The following is a 21,116-nucleotide window of genomic DNA, read 5'->3' as shown; positions in this document are numbered from 1 at the left end:
AGACCAGAGTTGAAATCTTGCAGCCTAAGGGACCAATACAAGTGAGTTAAACTGGAAGAGCAGAAGATAATAGGTAATAATAGAACTTGGTTAACGAAAAACTACGTTCTGTTTAAAGAAGAAGCTGTTTCAAAGCTCTAGGAGCCTGTTGCTTTATGGGATGTTATCTGAGTGTTGCCCAATCTTCCAGTTTTTCAAGAGGTATCAGAACTTGCATTTTCATGCAAAGTTACCTGACTGTTAAAATAGTGTGTAACTCATACTAAATATATTTGTAGGTAGGACAGGGCCACTAGCCTTCCATTTAGGACCTCTCCTTAGACTCTAGTCCACACTGTTTTCCTAACTATTTCACTATTTAATTCTGGATATGTATTCTGTCTCCCCTTTAAAGAGTATTCCTGTTTTCATACTCTCTCATAGGCTCAGAATTCCTTCCCTAATTCCTGAAGGACAAGCCAGGCGAATCATGGTTCCATCAGGAATTCTTGGATCACTTCATATGCTGAGATACAGTCCATTAGTGATGAAATTGCCACTGGTGATGAGTTGGAGGTCTCGTAATGTCACATAGCCTGGAGCTGACTTAAGAGATAAAGCTTGGGTTCTATTCCCTATGCTTATCCCCTTTCTCTTTACCCCACATCCTTCCATTTTGGGTTCCTGGTACAGTATTCTGAAAGTACATGTGGACTCCAAGAAAGAGAGCACTCTGCCCAATTATTTAGTTTTAAGACTGACAAACCACAGCTGTCAAAAACCATAGCATTGAAAAAAAAAAAACAAAACTAAAAAAGAATTAGAGGGCATGAAGACAACTCTGCTTAATTCTCCTAGTCCAGGTACAATTAAAAAATAGAGGACAGCCCTTGTAATAATCCTATAGGTGAGTGTGGTCTGACGTTTATAGTGCATTTTCTATCTCATTCTTTTTCATTTCTTGTAAGAGGAACAAGTGAGAGAAAGGAAAGAGGTCTAAATATTTAGATTTTTCTTAAGAGTTTATTTATGAATTCACTGAAGCAATGTGTATTATCTTACATTTGTTATACATGAAGCTAATAGTCTATCGAGTGAGACACACACACGAAAACAAGAAAATTAAGACAACTGCAGATTGTGTACTCTGGCAAATAATGACAATACAAATAAATAATCACAGAGGAAAAATCTCTTAGCACACACTTATTTGTTGCAAGTCCATACTCCCCAACTAGGGTAGAAGGTGGTAAGCAACGTCCCTTTTTGGAGGGATTTGAGTGGGCAGCAGCTCTAATCCTGGGTAGGCAATGGAGGGTTGTTTTGGTGGTCCACTTTATGCCTGTACAGGGGATGTCAAACCCCAATGTCCTACAGACCTAGTGATACTGGGACCATCTTCTGCCGTGGTGAGTCTCCAGAGTTCTTAGAGGAAAGAGTAAGTTCAGGTATTGGTGGTAGTTACAGGAAAAATATAATTAGCCTACATGTGGTTAGAAATGTGATAGTTTAGCAGGAAAATTTGAGTGTCACAGCTGGGAGCTGAATCAATGTCCATTTTCAATTCCTTTCAAGAAGACCATCAGCTAAAGAAGAATCCAAGTTTAAACCTATCCATTTTCCATCCCCACTTTGCCCCTCTGCTATGGAGAGAGGGAACCTTGGACAATCTGCTCATAACACAAAAGTATGGAACAAAAAAGTTACCTGAGTAGAGAGCACAGACTCTAGGAGAAAGCTCGAACTGCAGAATTGAACAAATGGAGTCTCAGGTTAATATGTCAAATCAGTAGGTGTTTTTCTAAACATCCTCAGATATACTTCTTTGAGGATCAAGGATAAGGACTATACTCAAAGTGAATTTCCAGGAAGTTAGTTAATCAGAAGACTAAGGTGTGGGCCTTGAAATTGCCTCTGTTTAGTGTATGTGTGTGTGTGTGTGGCCAAGTCCAGTTCACTCCTTTCCCTTCCAGAATAGGATTCATACATTCACAGATAGTTTTTTTTTCTACTGACAAAGTCCTAGTTAAAAAGGCCTTCAGATAATCATTTTAGGTCAGTAGTTATTAAACCTTTCATCATTTCTGAGAAATAGTCTGTTTCCTATAAATCCTTTGGTCGCTGTGACTTTAATCCTCACATTTGCCAGAATCCCTGAGGAAGTACGTTGGTGTAATTTGTAGACAGATTCCCCCTCTACCCCCATGACTATCTTACCCTCTTCCAGCCATCAGTTGAGATTCTCCATGTGGAGACGTAGAGCATTTCTCTTTATCATGATTACAGGAAAGATCATGATTTCTAAACTGAGTAAAACTAAGGAAGCAGCACCTCTACGCTTAAGCAAAGCTTATTTATTTATTTTTTTTTTGAATTGGCTTGTGTATTCTACACAAGCCCAGGAAGTAAAGGACACTCAAATAACATTTATGGGAGGGTTCAAATGTGACATCACTTCAGTGCCAGCTTAGGGACCAACACACAAAAAAATATTTTTAAGTAAATACATATTTAATAAATGTTAGTTAAGTAAAATAGCTGATTGAATATTTTTTAAGGTCAAAAGCTAGTCCGTGGTTTACCTTTTAAGTGGCTATGTTTGTCACGTCCAATGAGAATTGTCAATGTGAATTTAATAAACATCAAAAAATAGGGGAAATTATAAAACAAAATGCTTAAATGCATATATAACCCAAATAACAATAACTTTCAGGTGAGCATCTCATACCTATTGGCTATTTTCCTATATAGGTGGCAAAGCATTACCACCTACATGATTTACTTCTGTTTAGAAACACCTGATTTCAGGCATTGACAATATCTCTTCTTAGAAAAGAGATTTAAAAAAAAAATTTATCATATGTGCTTCTCTAAAATAGTTTTTTTTTTTTTCTCAAAATAAGATCCACCTGCCAACTGCATTTAGCATCATGTGGGGGTAGTTCAAAATGTAGATTTTTTAATCAACCATCTTTTCTGAATCCTGTCTCTGAGGAGTCACAAATTTACATTTCCAACCCTTCTTGTGAAGTGTTAGAACCACTGTTCTAAGGCCCCACTGGTTGGGAAAGATAATTTCCAAAAAGAAACAAAAACATGCATTGAACTTATGAAGCCTCCTTGTAGATACATAAAATTTTTGCAAGCATTAATGACTTCATTCTTTCTCTCAACAGGGGTTTAAACATAACCAAGACCCTGGTAAAACTGAACATTACCAACTTTATGATCTGTGTAGACTGGACTGAACTGGGGTGAGCACAAGCTCCTGACCTCAATGTCCCCAGGTATTCAATAGTTCCAAAGCTGAATTTGACTCAAAGATCTGTTGGTAATCTCAGAAATTGTTATTAGCCCGATAAGAGAATGTCAACCCCTCTAGAGAAGCTTAGAAGCCATTCAATACTTCCAGGACCCTGAAGAGCCAGTCTGGACTGGGGTTGGTCTCCAGAGAGATGAACATGTATACGCAAAGCACTAACGGAAGGGCCCAGCTATGTCTTGGCTTTCTCAATAATTGGGGCAATAATTGCAGAGTGCCCATGAACTTGTTTGGAACTCAAAACCAGAGCTAGTAACGCTCTGCATCCTCAGCTGAACATCAGCCAGGCCTAGGCGCTCCCTTAAAGAACCCAGGTGGGGAAGTCAGGGCCAGGCATGATTGAGCCTCGCACCAGCATCAAATGTAAATCTTCCTTCTCTTTGATATCTTTATCACAGTACGATTTTTCATCCCTATTGTGAAATATCTGATTTCCCTTACTCATAGTGTGATACAAAGTCCTCAAAGAGATCGGGGCTGGGGCAAGTGAGCCCTACAAACCCCCAGTGAACTCGAGCTGGTTTTTAGTACCCCACACACAACATTCTACCTATTGGGTACAAATAAGATAAAACCTTACACTTCTTAGGGTATGAGACCAACAGAGGTTAAATCAGAAAAAAAAAAAAAACCAAACGGGGAATTCCTTCCTTTTTTTTTTTTAATATTAAGAGATAGGGGATCTTTTATACTGTATAACCCTGCTGAGCTTATAAAGACAAATGAGAAATTCACATGGGGAAACAATCTTAGGTTATTTTTACTCAATTTTTCAACAGATATTCATCTCTACAGACCACTTAATCATGTCAGTCACAAGAAAAACAAAGATACAATTCTTTCTCAAATTCTTCTCCCTGTTCTAATTCTACATAGAAAAATATAATAGACTCATTTGTAAATGGGAGAGGAAATCACTTGTTTTCAGGGGGAAAAATCATTTGAAAAGGACTTATTCTGAATGCCATAACAGTTTTGTTTTCTCATTTCGGGAGTAAAAATAACTACAGAATAAGTAGACACATAGACATCTTACAGAAATAGATATATATATATTTGCATACATGTGGAAGCCTGTATTTTTTTCTCCCAATCCCTACTTGATCCACATAGCAGATACAAGTCCCACTGCTTTATTTTATAGGATAATCATGTTTGAAGCTGGAAGAAACCTCAGTATTCAATCCATACATTTTACAGATCAGCAGAGTGAGCTGTAGAAGGTTCAAAGTGATTTCTACAGTGGCTGCAAAGTCACACAAGAAGGAAGATGAAAACCTCCAACTCTTGGCCCAGTACTGTTGCCAAAGGACCATGAAGTCCTTTTTTCTCTAGGGTCTCTACTGAGATCCCATACAGCTTAGTTTAAAAAAAAAAAAGAAGAAGAAGCATAAAAAATACTTTCATTGCTCCATCTATAACATAGCCTAGGTATGAAAACCCAACGTGTGATGGGGTTGGAAGGAAAACTACCCCGCTGCAGCCTTCAGGGACGGCACTGCTCCCCAGTCATTCAGTCTTGACAAAGTAGATATTACTGAAAACATGTCTCTGCAGGAGGTGAGTAAAAATCAATGATTTCAGGTATTCGGATCATTTGACATTTCTTAAAGCTCTTGGCAAACTCCATTCAATTTTGTGCAGTAAAAGTTTGTTGAGCATTGCAGCAGAGGTGGCCAGTGCCCTGCCTACAGTCCCCTGGCATTCGTTGCTTTCTTATAAAGCACCTCTCTGTCTGAGGCCTTTGAGTTGCAGGAGTACGCTGGCTGCATGCAGGGCTGGCCAGGAATCAACACCCCTTGGAGTACACCTCAAACAACGATGCAGCCGCCATATGATAAATACTCCAGCTTCCTTAAACCTCAGTTGGGATAACTCTGAAGCATATTCTAGGCAGCCTCCCAGAAGCCTCCAGCATGCACCGAGCCCCGGTTCTTCACAGGGAAATGGCAAATTCTCTGTATTTGCTTCATCCTTTTTCCATTTCCCTGCTCTCCATAGGAACTTTCTGGAATTACCATCCGGATCTATTATTCATACTCAAATCTTTGTTTTAGGGTCTGTTTCTGGAGCAATCCAACCTAAGACAAGCACGTACTCTTTACAAATCACTTTTTATAATATGCATCAAGAGACATGAAAATAAAAAATGTATTGTCCCAGTCCTCAAAAGGCTGAGCCCAGGGAGGGATAAGACTTCTACATATTTAACCCACATAGGTAAGACAAGAGAACAAAGTACTTTGGGAGGAGACTAGAGAAAAATAAGAATATGTTCATTCATGAAGGAGTTCCACAACAAAAGGTAGAATTTGCCATTAAGAACATAGCATGAAATTCTCTATGGCAGGGAGAAGTCAAATAGACAAAGTAGTAACATTACACACATCGAATAAACAACCGAGGTCCTGATTTCATCTGGAAATATATGTCAGAGAATTTGTCGCTGCTTATACGATGCAAGTTTGAATGATCGGTCCAAATGGAAGAATTGCATACAATCCAGCCTCATTTTTTTCAGTTGCAAGGTCGGTACATAAAGCCCCAAACTGGTTGGAGAAGTTTAATTGGCTATTTTGCATCTTGTGTTTGAAGAGTGTCAAAACTATCTGTTTTTTCATTCAGTTCTGTCAAAATAGTCTAATTTCTGTGGGAAGCAAACAAATTAAACAGTGAAATTTTGTGTGTCGTTAGGTTGATAAGTCAGCAATTTGAGTTTTCACTTGAGCTACAGGCCATGCCAAAGTCAGCTAAATGTTTATGGGTCGTAGACACTGGCTACACAGAATCCTATAAATAAATCTCCTTGAGCCCAAGACAGGTTACTGAATAAAAAAGAACAGGACAAGTTGAATAAATGTATATGATAAGAAACCTTGAGGGCATCCCTGAGCTGATAAAATGCTGCCTTTTTCATAGTAAGTGGTTCTAGCTGGTTTGTCTTGTGAGCTAATGATTAGACAGCATCTACTTGCCATGTGCTAGGACCACAAAAACTCTACTTATTCCTTAAAACAACCTAGTAAAGCCGGTATTATTATTACACTTTTATAGATAAAGAAAACTGAAACTTGGAGATGCTCAGTAACTTGCTGAAGGTCATACAGCTATTTTGTCAGACCCTCAGATCCAAACTTTTCCCCAAATACTATGCTGTCTTCCTTCAGGGCTGAAAAGAAAGTACACCAATATTTTAGCTTCAAAGGGTTTTGTCTTAAGAGATGCCAAAGACGAATTTAAACATTTGTCAGCTGAGAGGAACTTATGCTGTAGTAACACAGAGTTGAAATTCTTATTTGGGCAAATAACATACTTTCAGGGAAAACGTGTCTTTAAAATGCCTTCTTTTTTTGGCTAAGCATTCTTTTGTCTACTATCAAAGGAAAATAAATTCCCAAGTTATCTAAATTCCATGTAGTACACACAAAAATAACATTTACCTCCAGAGACTCGGAAGATTTCCCCAAGGAAAATCCTACAGCTCATTGTGGAAAGACGTACCAATAGACTCAGTTAGCGGATGCTGGCAGTGCCCCCGTGCCCATTTTTCTTTGACTCATGCCAAGGGCACTTGCAAACAGCCCTGAGCTGTTTGTAGGATTTAATAGCAAGTGATTAAGATACTTTGGGAAGGATTTCAAATACATTAGATTTTATAGAAGACTCACACAGAAATGATAGCAGACAACATGAAAAATAAAATTACTTAAGTTAACTCAATTTTAATTAGGCAGATTTAATAAAATTTCCTTCACCAAATCTCTTTTAAAGAAGTTTTCAGGCCTCCATTCTTCAAAACTTATCCCCTACTTTAGATGGAAGAAAGTTGCTCTACTCTCTATATATTCTCTGCTTAGTTTGGGTTTCCCCTGAGGTGGACCTTGAGATAATGATGGAGGTGCAAGTAGTTTCTTTGTGAAGGGATCCCAAGAAGGAGGTGAGAGAGTCGGGGAGGGAGAAAAGCCAATTAAGGTGCAAGGATCACGAGCTTATTACTTGAGGCAACTGGCATTCTACCTTGCTGGGGACCCCGCAGAAACCAAAGCCTATCAGAATGGTCCCACCAAGGGTTGAAGAAGCTAGACTATTTATGTACCATCACCCCTTCTTCAATGGTCGAAGATAACTGGGGATCACTCCCCAGCACTCAGGGCCTACTCAACATGTTATGCCTAATATGTTTCTACAGACAGAGAATGTTTGCTCAGGGCTGTTTGCAAGTGCCCTTGGGATGAGTCAAAGAAAAATGGGCATGGGGGCACTGCCAGCATCTGCTAACTGGGTCTATTGGCATCGCTTTCCACAATGAGCTGCTTTATTGAGTTAGTTTTCAAACTTTATCGAACATAAGAATGACCGGAAAAACTTACAAAAATGCATATTTTTACCCACCTACCTCCACTATTCTGATTATCCTGCCACCATTCTGATTAAGATCACTTGTTGGGTTCAAGAGCCTAATATATTAACAAGTATCTCAATCATTCCAGAGCAGGTAGTCCCTAGGCCACAGTGTAAAATTACTGTGCTAGTGAAGCCAAAGGCCATGAATTCATTCCCATATGGCTAACCAATGTCTCAGAGAAAAATCTCTTACTTGGGCATAGATGGACCTTTCTTTTCTATGGGTCCCATTTTTTCAAATATGAACTGTTGCTCTTAAAGAGAATATAATGAGAGTATGTGGATAGGTTAACACTTTGCAGGTCTAATTCTGCTAAATCACTTTAAATCTAGGTATATTCAACTGATCATGAGTCAGGAGCAAATTACCAGATACCCTTGCACTAAAGTGGCTGTAGTTTTCCAACACATGGTATGAGTAACAGTGAATATGGGGGAAAATAGGAGAGAAGAGTTGACACTGAGACAAAAATGAAATCCTTGTACCTACATATGCTGATCAGGAATCTTAGGGAAAAAACTATCTTTAAGTCACTGATACAAAGAACCAGCATACAAACCAGGGCAGCATACAAACCAGTGACGCTTCAAAGCTAGAGCAGCTTTTGAGATTGTCTTTTTCAAAGTTTTCGGAGCTGCGATAAAGAGTAACCTGGCTCCAAAAGCAATTTACTATGCTCAGAAGTTTTTCAATGATGGAGAGTTCCTTTCATTTTTTTCTTGTCTGCTATGTATTAGGGAGTGTGAGCAGTGGGGCCCCTCCACTTGTTTCTCCCTAAGCAGGATATTCTGCAGTCTAGGGAGAGGTGGTATTAATAATACCATCTTAAGTTCCTGTCCCCTTTCTTTCACTCCAGGTTCTCATCACCACTTCTCTCTTGTGATTCCTTATTACCAGGTAAGGTAAAAATTCAGAACAGCTAGAGGTGTTCTGGTTTATCAAAGTCCTTAGGATAAATTGTTTAATATGACCTGCAAGGTACTTTACCATCTGGCCCTTGTCTGCCTTACCAATCTCCTCTGTCACTACTCCCTATCTTATCCTCTAGACTCTAGTCTTATGAGAACTCTTGTAGCAATTCAAATTCTCAGTACCTTCTTAAGTAGAGAGAAACCCATGAGGCCAAGCTGTCCCTTCCTCCTAGAGCACTCCTCCTGGGAGGCTCTCCTCCACTTGAGTAGCATTTCACTAGTTGCAGGTATTGGTCTAAATGCAACTTCCTCTGGGATGCTTTCCTGACCCCTTCAGAAAGGTGAGTCAGAACTGTTAAGGGATCTTTGTAGGCCTTGGGCTCTCTTACTTTTGAAGGCTCCTTCTCATATCATGTTAAATATCTGAAGCTATACTATACTGTATATTATGTAATTGTTCTTGCCGTAAACATTTTGAAATAATTTTTATTATTCTGCTTTCAAAGTTATTTGGCTATGAATATCTAATTTAATTTGCTATAGGTTATTACAGCGTTAAGAGTTACAGGTTTGGTTGCTAGTATTGTTATGTTAATAACCAGCTGTGTGATCTTTGATGAGTCACTTAACCTCTCTGAATCTCAGTTATCTGAAAGAAGAGATATTTGCATAAGTGACCTAAGGCCTTGTTTAGCACCAAGAGTCCATGTTTTTAACATTAACTGTCTAAAGACATGTTTTCAGTGGTGGTAATTGTATGGGGGTGGGAGTGGGGCATAGAGTCTTTACTCACTGATAGAATATGCACCAAAGAGATTGAGAACCATGGGGGGGTACCCTGACCAGCGCTGCCATTTAAGTAGAAAAAAGCAGTTCCACAAATATGTGTAGAAAAGATAATTCTAAAACTAAAAATAAGGTCATTATTTTATATAATGAGTAATTAAATATATAAACCTATAACCAGGAAAAAGAAATTCAGAGTATTCAAATATATTTTCCCCAAATATATTTTCCTAAAAAAGACTGACAATTAAAGCATGATTATAATTATTTGTAGAAATGTCCCCTGAGACTTTGTGTTGGAGATGACTGCATAGTATGTGTTGTAAAAATCATTAATTATTAGAAAAAGGAACTGTCACTATTGTTTTAACTAATTCTACTGAGAAATAAAGTGAGACTTTGGATTTTTTGTAAATATAATGAGTTTCCAGTTATAGAAGAAGTAATGAGTTTCTACCTTTCTATAAAGACTTCTGAATATCGTATTGTATACGTCAATAATAATGCAATCTTAAAAAGCAGTTATTTAATTTTCTTCTGATGGAAAAAGTAATTAAGTACCGTGCAAAAATATACATATACATTTAATCCCAGCACCCAGAGGTGAACACTAATTTTTGTGCATACCTTTTCTTTCTAGGCATGTGGTTGTACAGGCATATATACATTTTCTAAAAAGTCATCACATTGTACATCTGTGTTGCAGAATTTGAATAGAGAGGTTATCGAGCTTGGAGGCTACAATATCTACTGCCATGACCCTAACACACCTGGCATGTCTGAGAAGTTAGTGAGGATTATGGTCCACAAAAAAACCTTTTCCATGAATAAAATGAAAGGAAAAATGAGGGTAGAAGAGACAAAGTGTGTGTGCATTAGGTATTGGTCCTTCCACATGGATTCATGTCTGAGTTCTACAGAACGGCTGTAGACAGAAACATAAGACACAGCAGCACCCCATTAATGCTCAGGTGATGAAGCGAGACATGGAGTTTGGGAGCAGGGCCTCTTCCCACCCTCCGCGTAGAGAAAGTGCCAGGAGTAGAGATGTTAGAGACCCCAATATGAGCAATGCTAGCAACGGCAAGGGTGAGGCACCTCTATGTGGCTTCTTTGCTAGAGGAAATGGATGTGCATGGCTGGAGATAAAGAAAATTCTCTAATTCTCTGGGTAACAAGAGCCAAGAGACTGCTTCACGATTGCAGGTGACAATCCTGAGCTTAACTAGGGAAGTCTGCAGGGCTGCTGGAATCCTCTGTGAGCAGGTGTGAGCAATGGACAGTGAAATTTTGGTTCTTAGTGACAATGTCACTGCCAGCTATAGTCACAGTCTGGTGAAGCCTGGGGAAACTCAGATTATATACTGTTTTGAATCCATTCCCTCTCCCCTACCTCTTAACTATCTAATTTGAATGTTTCTTCATAGGATTAAACATTTTTCTACAATATCATTTTTATGGATACATAATGTTCCAGTTTTTGAATGAAAAACAAAACTTAAATCCCCTATAGTTTAATAAGAGGCCTTTTCTTCATCATAAACAATTTTATGACAAATTATCTTGCAGCAAAATCTGTCATATCCATGATTAGTTTTGTAGGTGAGATTAAGAGTATACTTTTGTGGTCAAAAGGAGAATACAAAGTCTTGAAGATTTTGGCACACAGTTCCAAGCTGCTCTCCCTACAGACTGCTATTTTATACTTCTTTCTCTTACAAGTGAGCATTCCTATAAATTATATTTTTATATTTTGTGAGATAGAATTTTTTTTTAGAATTAGTGATCATAACATTGCACTGACTTAGAAATTAGACTTCAAGTAATCTTGAAAATAAGTAAAAGTCAAGAAAAATAAAACAAGCTTGGTCAGCCACACATACCAATGATAACTTAGACTGATTCAGATTATACTTAAAGGATGAATCTTAATAAGAAAAATGCATCATAAATAATGAATTCACCTGCAGGTTGCACAAAATAATATACTGCAGCAGATAAGATGCTATTTTTTAAAGTTTTTGAAAAATATAGCATGTGCAGTCCAGAGTCTGTCTGGGCTCATGCCCCATAGAGGAAGATGTAAAATTCTATGATGATCAGAGTACTGGTGCATCCATTCAAGATTGCGAAGCATGCTTGGTTTAAGGTGATATGTTAAGTTTCAAGAGAAGTGATAGGAAGAATGTCACCATATGGTATTCAGTCTGGGAACAAGGTGGTCTGGAAAACTACAGAAAGCAGACAGTGGTTTGAAGAAGGCCTTCTAGGGTAGCATCTGGGAAATGCCACTTAGGAGTGGATAGTTCTTGCTAAGACAGTCATTTCTGGATGGTGTCACTGGGGAAGTTACTGGTCTCCTAGACCAGTCACTCATGCAATGCTTGAGTTTCCTTTCACCCTCCTATCACTTGGCAAAGTGACCTCTGCTTGAACCTTTCAATGATAGGAAACTCTCCCTATTAGTGCCACTCACTACATAAATCATTCAACAAATAAAAAACTCAGCAAACACATGCAAATGTCATTATTAGTTAGAATGTGCCAAATAAAATGTTTTATTATCTGGATGATTTGGACATTAACTTTTAGTGATAAGAGGTAAATCGAAGCCATTGTGATGAAAGTCATTTAGCTGTAACATATCTCTCTCTCTTAGACGACGTTTGTAGGATGTACTTCCCACCCACTTTGAAATTGGGCATGGCCGTGTTTGTGTTGCTTTGGCTAATAAGATGTACCTGGGAGTGACCTATATCAATTACAGATGAAGCTTTAAAAGTCTGTTGTGAGTTTCCATGTTTGCTACTCTTTACCAAAGTGATCATGGAAACGCATGTTGAGATGGAGCCTCCAACAGGTTGGGTCCCCATGTGATTGTGATGGACAGAGCCCTCCGATCTATCTACATAGGACCTGCTGTGTGAGAAATCAACTTGTGTTGCATTAAGCCATTGAGATTTAGTCACTGTCTGTCATTGTGGCAAAAACTATCCCATACTGACTGTTAGAGTTAGTTTTAGCTGGGATTATTTTAAAATATCAATTTACAAGATACAGACGTGGTCAATATATGTATTTGATCCACTTCCTATATATATCTACAGCTTTAGTAACATGTAAGCACAACCCACATTCAAACACCTTAACATAAAAAAAGAAATTTAATCGCTCAGCATTTTAAACTAAGGCACAAAATGAACTAACACATATTAGAGAACTGTTCAAATCTTAGATGAGTATATGCACCAAATTCAGCTTAGTGGTTACATCTGGAGAGGCAAAGAGAAAAATGTGATCCTGTAAGGAAGAGTCCATGGCAGCTTCAACTATATCAGTTATATTTTATTATTATTTATTTTAAATTTGAACCAAATAATGCCAAAATTTTAAGATTTTATATAGCTAGGTTGTAAGTGATTGAAAGACTATAATTTTCTATCATATAGAGTATGCTTGAGATCATTCAAAATACATTTTTTAAAAGTTATTTAACAATTACTGAAGTCAAAGGGTTTTCTAATTATTATTAGCTAACCTAAACCTCCATCAAACAAAATGCCCTATTTCCAAAAAATGTTCCAGATAGTTGAGATTTACCTAGATTAAAACATAATACTCTCTAAACTCAAATGATGACAGATTGTAGAAAGGCAAATGCACATCTCAACATTACTATATGTTTAATTCTGGCCTCTAAACATAAAATAAATAAATAAATAACAACAAGCAAAACCTTCCTTACTTTACACTAATTCTCCACTGGAGAAAGTTCAACATACCTATGAGACTAATCATCATGCCTACATATATTCAGTGGAAGAAACATAAGATTTGAATTTATGTTTAATTAAAATCTCAACTTTAACACTTATTGGCTGTGTGGCTTTGAGTAAGTGTAACCCTCTCTGTATCTCAGCTTCTTCATTTGAAATTTAAAAAGTGAAGGCAAATTCCTATTGCAGAGTCAATATTATCCTACTGTGTTCTTCAGTACTCCAGTTATATAACAGAATACCACACAAATGTCAAATATGGTGTATTTAATGGTATAATACCATCATTTTGGGATTTAAAAAATCTGAAATCTGATCAATTTACGTCTTGAGATGTGTGCCGAGAGTTATGTGTTTCATTAAAATGTTGACAGGAGCAAAGGTGCTCTCTTTCTGACCTCATCTCTGCCTTATTCAAAATCCTTCTATGACATTTAACAGTTATGATCATTACTATTTTTAGAAAACAGGAAGCGAGTGTGGTAGGGGGATTACAGAAAGTGGGGGCTGAAAGGTTCGCAGGCTGAACTCCAACTCCTGGCCCTTCCCTTGGAGTCCAACCATCTGATTTCCTCCAGCACCAGATCCATTTTCTTAGTCCTAACTTCTCTTCCCCTCCTGATAATTTATTTTAACTGGGACCTTGATCCTCAAACATTCAACTTGGAGAGCTCAATGCTGAAGAACAGAGGAGCACTCACTCAGATGGAAGAGCACCTGAGGATAAGGATAAAGAGTAACAGCAACCATATCTCACTTAAATAATCGGCACTGGTATTTTGATACTGTGAAAAATAGATTCCTAAATACTGATATTGTCCTTTTCCTCTAGTATTGCAGACACTAGTCAAAATGATGATTAAATAATAATTTTTAAAAAATGGGAAAAGTACTTGACAATTTGCATTTGTCACTACACTTTAGAAGACTCACAAATTTTACATTGCTTTGTTTGGACTCTTACCCAATAGCACCTCAATATATATTATGAAAATGTAGTCCCCCTAAGCCCAGCAATGTTACATATCTGGGGATTAAAGTATCAAAGTTCCTCTCTAAGTGTCAGGGTTTTGGTGTTCATGTGTGTGTGTTTGATGTGTTTTATTTGTTTTTGTTGTTATCTGTTTTATATTGGGTAGAAGCTGTTATTTTTAGCTAACACTTATTAAGCACTTATTACAAGCACTTTCAGGTGCATTACCTCATTTATTTCTCAAAAGTACCCACGAGGAATTTGTTTTTATTTCCATCTCACAGATGAAACAACTGAGGTCCAAAGAAGTTATTCAAATTTATAGCGGCAATAAATGGCAGACTAGAACCAAGCACTTTTGACATCAAGTTATTTTCTCATTCTATTCAATTAAATATGCGGATGAGATTTTAATGTTTTCTCCTTGGCAAAACTCAGCTGAGTTTTTTTAAAAAATTAAATGAGAAAAACTCTGTGACAAATATAAAAATATAGACAGTAACAATCTAAGTCTCGAGAACAAGGCATTCAGAGCTGCTAAGCAACGGCAAATAAAGATCAGAAAGCAAGGCCAAGAGTTATTCTTTTTTAAAACCTGAGGCACACAAAACAAGAAAATTATTAAAATGGCACTCAGTTTCCAAAAATGATGATGTGGGATCCCTTAACCTCTGGCTCCAGAAAACAAAACAAAACAACAACAACAAAAAAACCACTCAGAATCATTAAGTTCTTGCAGAACTTCATGAGATTATTTATCTTCAGGCTGGGATTTATAACAATCACCTGGTAGGTTCGAGCTGAGAAAAATGAGTTGTCAAACATAGGCAATAAAAATTACCGGTACAAGCAACCACCAAAATGATAAAACTGTCACATCTGTACAAATCAAGCAACAAATTGCATTCATTACATCCGAACTCCTGATAGTTAGTATTGTCTGCCAAGGAAGCTAAGCTCCATTTAGACTTTTGCTGTTAGCACAAATATATTTGAAAAAGACTTGACTGAGTAATTCACGAGTTTACAGAAAATGCAATGAAATTGTCTTGAGAGGAATCTCTTGGTATCTGGGAAGATTTGTCAAAGGGATATCTCAGTCCTAAGCATTTGGGGAAAATACATTTGGTATTGATTGTGAGGGAAATGGCAGACCTCAAAGAGTTCACATTCTTACTTTTAGGAAAAATGATATGCCAATCACCAAATTGAGTGTGTCTTTCCCAAGCAAATCCTCCTTTGATAGGTCCTCAAGTAAGAGAGAGGTTGCTTAAATAACAGAGAAAAGGAGAAGGGAGAAAATCAAGGAGAGAAGGAGTAGCAATCAGAAATGGAAAGAGGGAGGTAGGAAAGGTGGAGGGAGGGAAAGAAAGAGAAGGAAGGTCTACTGATATAAAACACAGAGAGGATATTTGATTATTTTGATCAATATTTTTATTTTTTAGCTATTTTGTTGTAAGTTCCTTTACCCTCACCTAAAATTGATATTATTGAGTTCAAAGAGCAGAAATGAGAAAATGGATGTTCTCATGTTTATTTAAAAGTTGTTAATTTCCTATTCCTTTTCCTATTCCTTCTGATTCCTCTAGCTTTTATCTATCTCAGCATTTGCTATTTTTTCACTTGAGAACCATATCAGTGAAGAAGAGCTGAAAGCTGTTGGTCAGAAATATTGCTGCGGAACAACTTGGAATTTTAGCGATTCGGGATTTCCCCCGCATTAATGATAGAAAAGTTCATATTCTGGTCCTTAAATCATTATTCTCTTGTCAAAGGCTTTATTTAAGAGGCTCTGGCCAGTGTGGCAAGGTACATTTAATGACTAGCTGAAACTGGGAGATGAACAAAAGAGACATTTTCCTAAATACTAACATTCAAAGGCTTCGTTTCTGGAACCACCTGCTTTGCCCATTACATACACTTCCCGGTCCATTCTGCTGTCCTTCACTGTTAATCCCCCTTTCAGTGCATTATCTTCTCTAGGTACTCTCTGAAATCTACAAACTTTGCTCTCTCTTGAGCAACATCTCAACTTCTCATTTTGGTTTTTAACATTCAAGGATTACCCCGCCCATGCTGTCCTGACTTGTCATCACCGTGAGAGCTTCAGGCTGCATGCTGCTTTGTCAGACAACTTCTCTACCACTGTTTCAGCCCTCTGAGTAGGTCCCAAGCAGGCTCTTACTTTGTCATCAACTTTAGACTGAGGAGGCTAGTTGGCATCTATGCTCCTTACCAACCGCCACAAATAAAACATCCCCCAGTCAAAGTCCTGGGCTCATATAGTTAAAATCACCAAGAAAAATCATGTGAGCACTATGTATCTCTCATTCCCACCTCCATTCCACACACATTGCAAGGATGGCCCAATAAGCATGATTCTATGAAAAACTTGGTGAGATCCAAATTACAGAAGTCTAGTTAGTACAGAAAGTTTGCAAGAGTGCAAAACACATAATGCCTTGGGGGAAAAATAGGTAGAGAATAAGTGTGTGTTGAATGAATGAATGAATGCATGAAAACATTCCACTGCAAACCTCTATAAACAATGGCTAGCCTTCTTTCATTTTTTTAATTTTTATTCAATTGATAAGTGAGCTGAATCAAAAGGGTACTGAAAATAAGAATAGAAATTGAATAAACTTGTGATACAGTGGACCTAGATGGGAGCAGAAAAAGGGGTACATGTCTATCTCAATAACAGGATTTGGATTTTAATGTCCACGAGGATAAGACATGAGGACTTGAGCTGGAACTGAGATTCCTGTGTAAAAGACAGAATTCCTGAAAGCTTCCTTTTCACTTCAGAGAAATAGTGTTCTATATAAACCCACCTGCTGACATAGGACAACTACCACTGTCTCTATCCGATATTACACTGGAGGTATTGACCAAAACAGTAAGACAAGGGAAACAAATTAAAGTCAGAACAATCAGAAAAGAAGAAACAAATCTGCTACTTGCAAATGATGTAATTGTCTGAAAAAAAAATCTGAGAAATATACAGATACACTCACGGAGTTTAACAGTTTCCTCAAAAAAACTGACAAAAATATCAACATTGTTCCTATAATGTAGCAGCAAACAACTGGAAAATGTAATTCTCCCGCAGCAATTCCACTGCTAGGTGTCAACCAAAGGGAAGCTCTTGCACCCACGTACATGCAGACAGATATAAGAATATTTTCTGCAAAAACATTGAGTAAAGTTGTAAGAGTGAAAAAAATTAAGAAAACAAATAATCAACCAAACTGTCTTTCAGTAGGTATATTCACACAATAGGATAAAATGCAATATTTAAAATGAATGAATTTCCAATCTAGATAAAAGTGAGATAAACATAATGTTGAATAAAAAGGCAAGTTGCAAAAAAAAAAAAAAAAAGTAAAAAATAAAAGTTCAGCATGGTGTCATTTATATAAGATCTCCCTAAAATATTATTTGTGAATAGATACACATGTAGGAAAAATATGAAAATATACATGAGAATCATACAGAGGAAAAAGCTTCTAACTTCACATATATAGTTACTTCTGGTCCAGCACAGCAGGACTTCGGTCATAGTTGTAATATTTTATTTTCCTTGAAAAAATATTTGAAGAGCATATGGCAAAATTTTAACATTTGGTCTTGATGGTGAGCGTAGGAATGTCTGTTGTATTATTTTCTCTGTTTAAATTCTTTCATAATTAGAAAACCAAAAGTGAAAAGATATGCATTGATCAAATTGACATTTTAATCAATTTATTTTTGACCAAGTTTTTTGTTTTTTGATATCTGTTATATCAGAATGCCTGAAATAATAGAGTAAGTCTTTGATAAATGAAATACATGAGAATCATGAGAGCCACTTTGAGATTGACCCCCCTCAATTTCTACTTAATTCTACTTCCTTTTTTTTCTCCTGCTTGTTTCTGATCACTGATATAACTTAAATTTCCATGCAAAATAATAATGATAGTACAGAAAGAAAAAGAATAAACTGTCTTTTATCTCACAGATTTTTAGATTTGTATTTATGTTTGTGTCAAGTTAAGGCACAGAAAGACTGATTTATGTCTCTTATTGCCCGCTCTACCAGTCAAGCTCATCATTCACACATTAGTGGGCTGAAAATCTTCAGAGATATAGCTTCCAGCAATAAATTAAACCTTTCACTTTGAGGTTTGGTTCCTGTTTGATTTTTAAGAAAATGTAAAATAAAATTGCTACCGGGAGGATAAAGATGATGACAGATGACTTATCTCCCAATTTCCCCCAGCTCACTTAAAAAATTTATTTTTCTTATAACAAAAGAGTTTTACTGTTGAAAACAAATGCTATAGCCTTCTGCCCTTCCCACATGAGCAGCAGGAGAAAAGAATCGTTTTCTTTCATTACAATTTCAATATGAACAATAGTAACTAGAACCCGCAATATATATAATGTATAATTATTGTCCGCATGGTGTTACCCTTGGCCTTGTATGGCAAGTTAAAGCAAGAGTATAAAGAATATGTGTTTATGGTGAGATATGAGTTCTTTGTTTACCCTTTCAGAGATTTAGCTTAGTTTGAGTCCACGTGTATTTTGACTTATATTAACACCTCTGTCCCAACCTAATCTAATTCTACCTGATTCTTCAATACAAACAGGTTCACAAATATCATCAGAAAATAAGTAATCAAGTAATATTTGTTCATCTAAATTCCCAAGGGATGTCTATAATGTGAAACTCAAGAATCAGCCAAATATATATATATTTGGTCAAAAATCAGAACACTAAAAATGATCCAACTGACTATACAGACAGCTTAAGTTATTTCAAGAGGTAAAAGATAAAAATACTTGTTGCATTGATTTGTAGGATATATTTAAACAACATATATCCTGAAAGTACACGTATACTAATATAAGTAGTGGTTTAACCCAAGTGTCTATTTTCACATGGTTAATTAAATGGATCAACATCCACGTTTCTGTCACACTCAGCTAAAAAGATCCCACAATACCAGAAAATGTTACAGCTGATCCTTGGGATGTAGAAACTACCCAGGCAGTTACTCAGAAAGGAAACTCAGACACTTACTTTTCAGCTCTTTACATTGTCATATTAAACCTAATCTTTAGGATAAAAGACAATCCGTTAGATGCCTTATCCATTGAAAAGGCAGAAATAATATCATCTCTGGCAAATCAACATCTTATTTTGAGATAACTTGGAGTGGTTTTGTTTTTTTATATGATTCAAAATTTCTTAAAATTTCCATGTTTTGTCTCTATAGCAAACACATAGAGAAGGAGGTACAATGGGGAAGGGGTACAAGAAGTTTAACCAAAAAGATGCTGGAGAAACTGTTTGCTGGTATAAACTTGAAGCAACTCAACAATATTATTCATGACAGAAGAAATTTCACATTATACAAGCTCTCGATGCCCCACTAAAGAAAATGCTCACTAGAGATAGTCAACTCTTAAGATTTTTTTCTTTATTTGGGTTCTGAGGCAAAAGACCATCAACTAACATAACCTGTGAACTGCCTGGTTTGTTGAATTCCTGAAACATGATATTGATTTTTTAAAAACAACTTAATTAAAATGCTGCACTCATGATTGATAACGTATTGAAGTCACCACTAAAAATATAAGAAATATAATAAAACACAATTATTTTGTACCCCCATAGATGAAATTTATAAACCTCCTTGTTCTATGGCTTCTTCTTCAAGAAACGCTTTGCATAATTTATTAATTCTTTATCATATTTGTGCTATCAAAATTTAATTATCAATTATAAGATTGAATAATTTTGTAAAGTAACCCAAGTTCTCAGCATAAAAACTGTTACTATTATTACAATTTGTCCATAAAGGTAAAAAATACACATACCTCTACAAATATAAAACACGGGATGATGGAATAACTTCGCTGAGTGTTGTTTCCTACAGCCATTTCTTACACCATGTAGCAAGGCTGCACCGTCTAAAATTGTCGAGGCTGAAACAGAAATAGGTAACATGGTATAAGAACCATATGTTTAGCAGTCCCTTAGGCATTTACATAAAAATATCATCTACCCTGTAGATAAGTAGGCTGTATACAAACAACGCAAAATGTGATCTACAACACAGTTAAGTCAAGCTAATAATCATTCCAAAGAAAACGTCATATGCTAGCCATGAACAGTCTCGGAGTCAAAAGCACCAGATAGGGAGCCTGTGTGCACCTAGCTACAGCCAACAGAATTCCAACTGCCTGGTGCTACATGGTGCCTTAACCCAGTGGACTGCCCTAGTGCCATGAAACACAGTTGCTGCTGTGAAACATTTGTTATTGTTCATCCTGCATGGATCTCCTCTTTCTGTGCCTGATCTTTCCTATGGACAACTTAGGAATGTGTTTGTTTCTGCCCTTGCCTCTCCCTTTGGAGTTGACGTTTAGTAGTGAGGCACTAATCCCAGTCTCTCTTCCTTCCGTGACCACCCTTTGCCCTGGCTCCCATTACTACACAGCTATTACTTTGGATTAACATATCACTGGTCTCTGTCACTGGGTTCCTTCAGCCCTGTGTTTGTGTGTGCATCTGTGTGGAACGCAAACACAAAACACTGACACTATAATATATTCTTTTAATTTGTAAGAATGGAGTAGCTGGGCAACAGTAGACTATTTTAAATATTTGTTATAACATCCTATTTTGAACTGAAAACGTTCTATTAGGAGATCAGTTAACTTGGGTTCTTCTTTAAAAAAAATAATAATAACAAAATGGAGAATTTAGATTTTTATTAAACTTCCAAGGCCAGATCAAAGGAATTTTCCAACACACCTTCTTACTCTCTATCTAAAGGAATACTTAACCCGTTTTAGGTATCTGCTTGGGATAGTTATTTTTTGTTGTTGTTTGTTCTGCTTCTGTGTCATCCTTCTCAACAGTTCCTATGGAATGTGGCATAAGAGTGACACAGGGACTCCTAGTGCATGC

The 21,116-nt window shown here is 36.9% G+C and overlaps 1 protein-coding gene across 3 annotated transcripts in view; it reads right to left on the bottom strand.

The window, feature by feature from the left end:
- The window catches only part of PLPPR1 (phospholipid phosphatase related 1), a 228,048-nt gene that overhangs the window by 89,635 nt on the left and 117,297 nt on the right, over positions 1-21,116 (bottom strand). Inside the window, exons 1-2 of one of the 3 annotated variants that reach the window (XM_011366274.1) lie at positions 20,309-20,486; positions 20,021-20,128 (exon numbers count right to left, since the gene is read on the bottom strand). The exons of 1 other annotated variant lie outside the window; for it this stretch is intronic. In XM_011366274.1, the coding sequence (XP_011364576.1) occupies positions 20,021-20,083 (63 nt within the window). In that variant the 5' untranslated portion in view covers positions 20,084-20,128; positions 20,309-20,486. Of the gene's footprint in view, positions 1-20,020; positions 20,129-20,308; positions 20,487-21,116 lie in introns of those variants that run through there. One more of the 3 variants, XM_011366273.1, reaches the window with a different exon arrangement.

Source organism: Pteropus vampyrus, unplaced genomic scaffold (assembly GCF_000151845.1).
Source record: "Pteropus vampyrus isolate Shadow unplaced genomic scaffold, Pvam_2.0 Scaffold123, whole genome shotgun sequence".
In the NCBI taxonomy this organism is placed as follows: Eukaryota; Metazoa; Chordata; class Mammalia; order Chiroptera; family Pteropodidae; genus Pteropus; species Pteropus vampyrus.
Note: the sequence above shows the minus strand (reverse complement) of the source record. Positions and strands in the feature narration are given on the sequence as shown.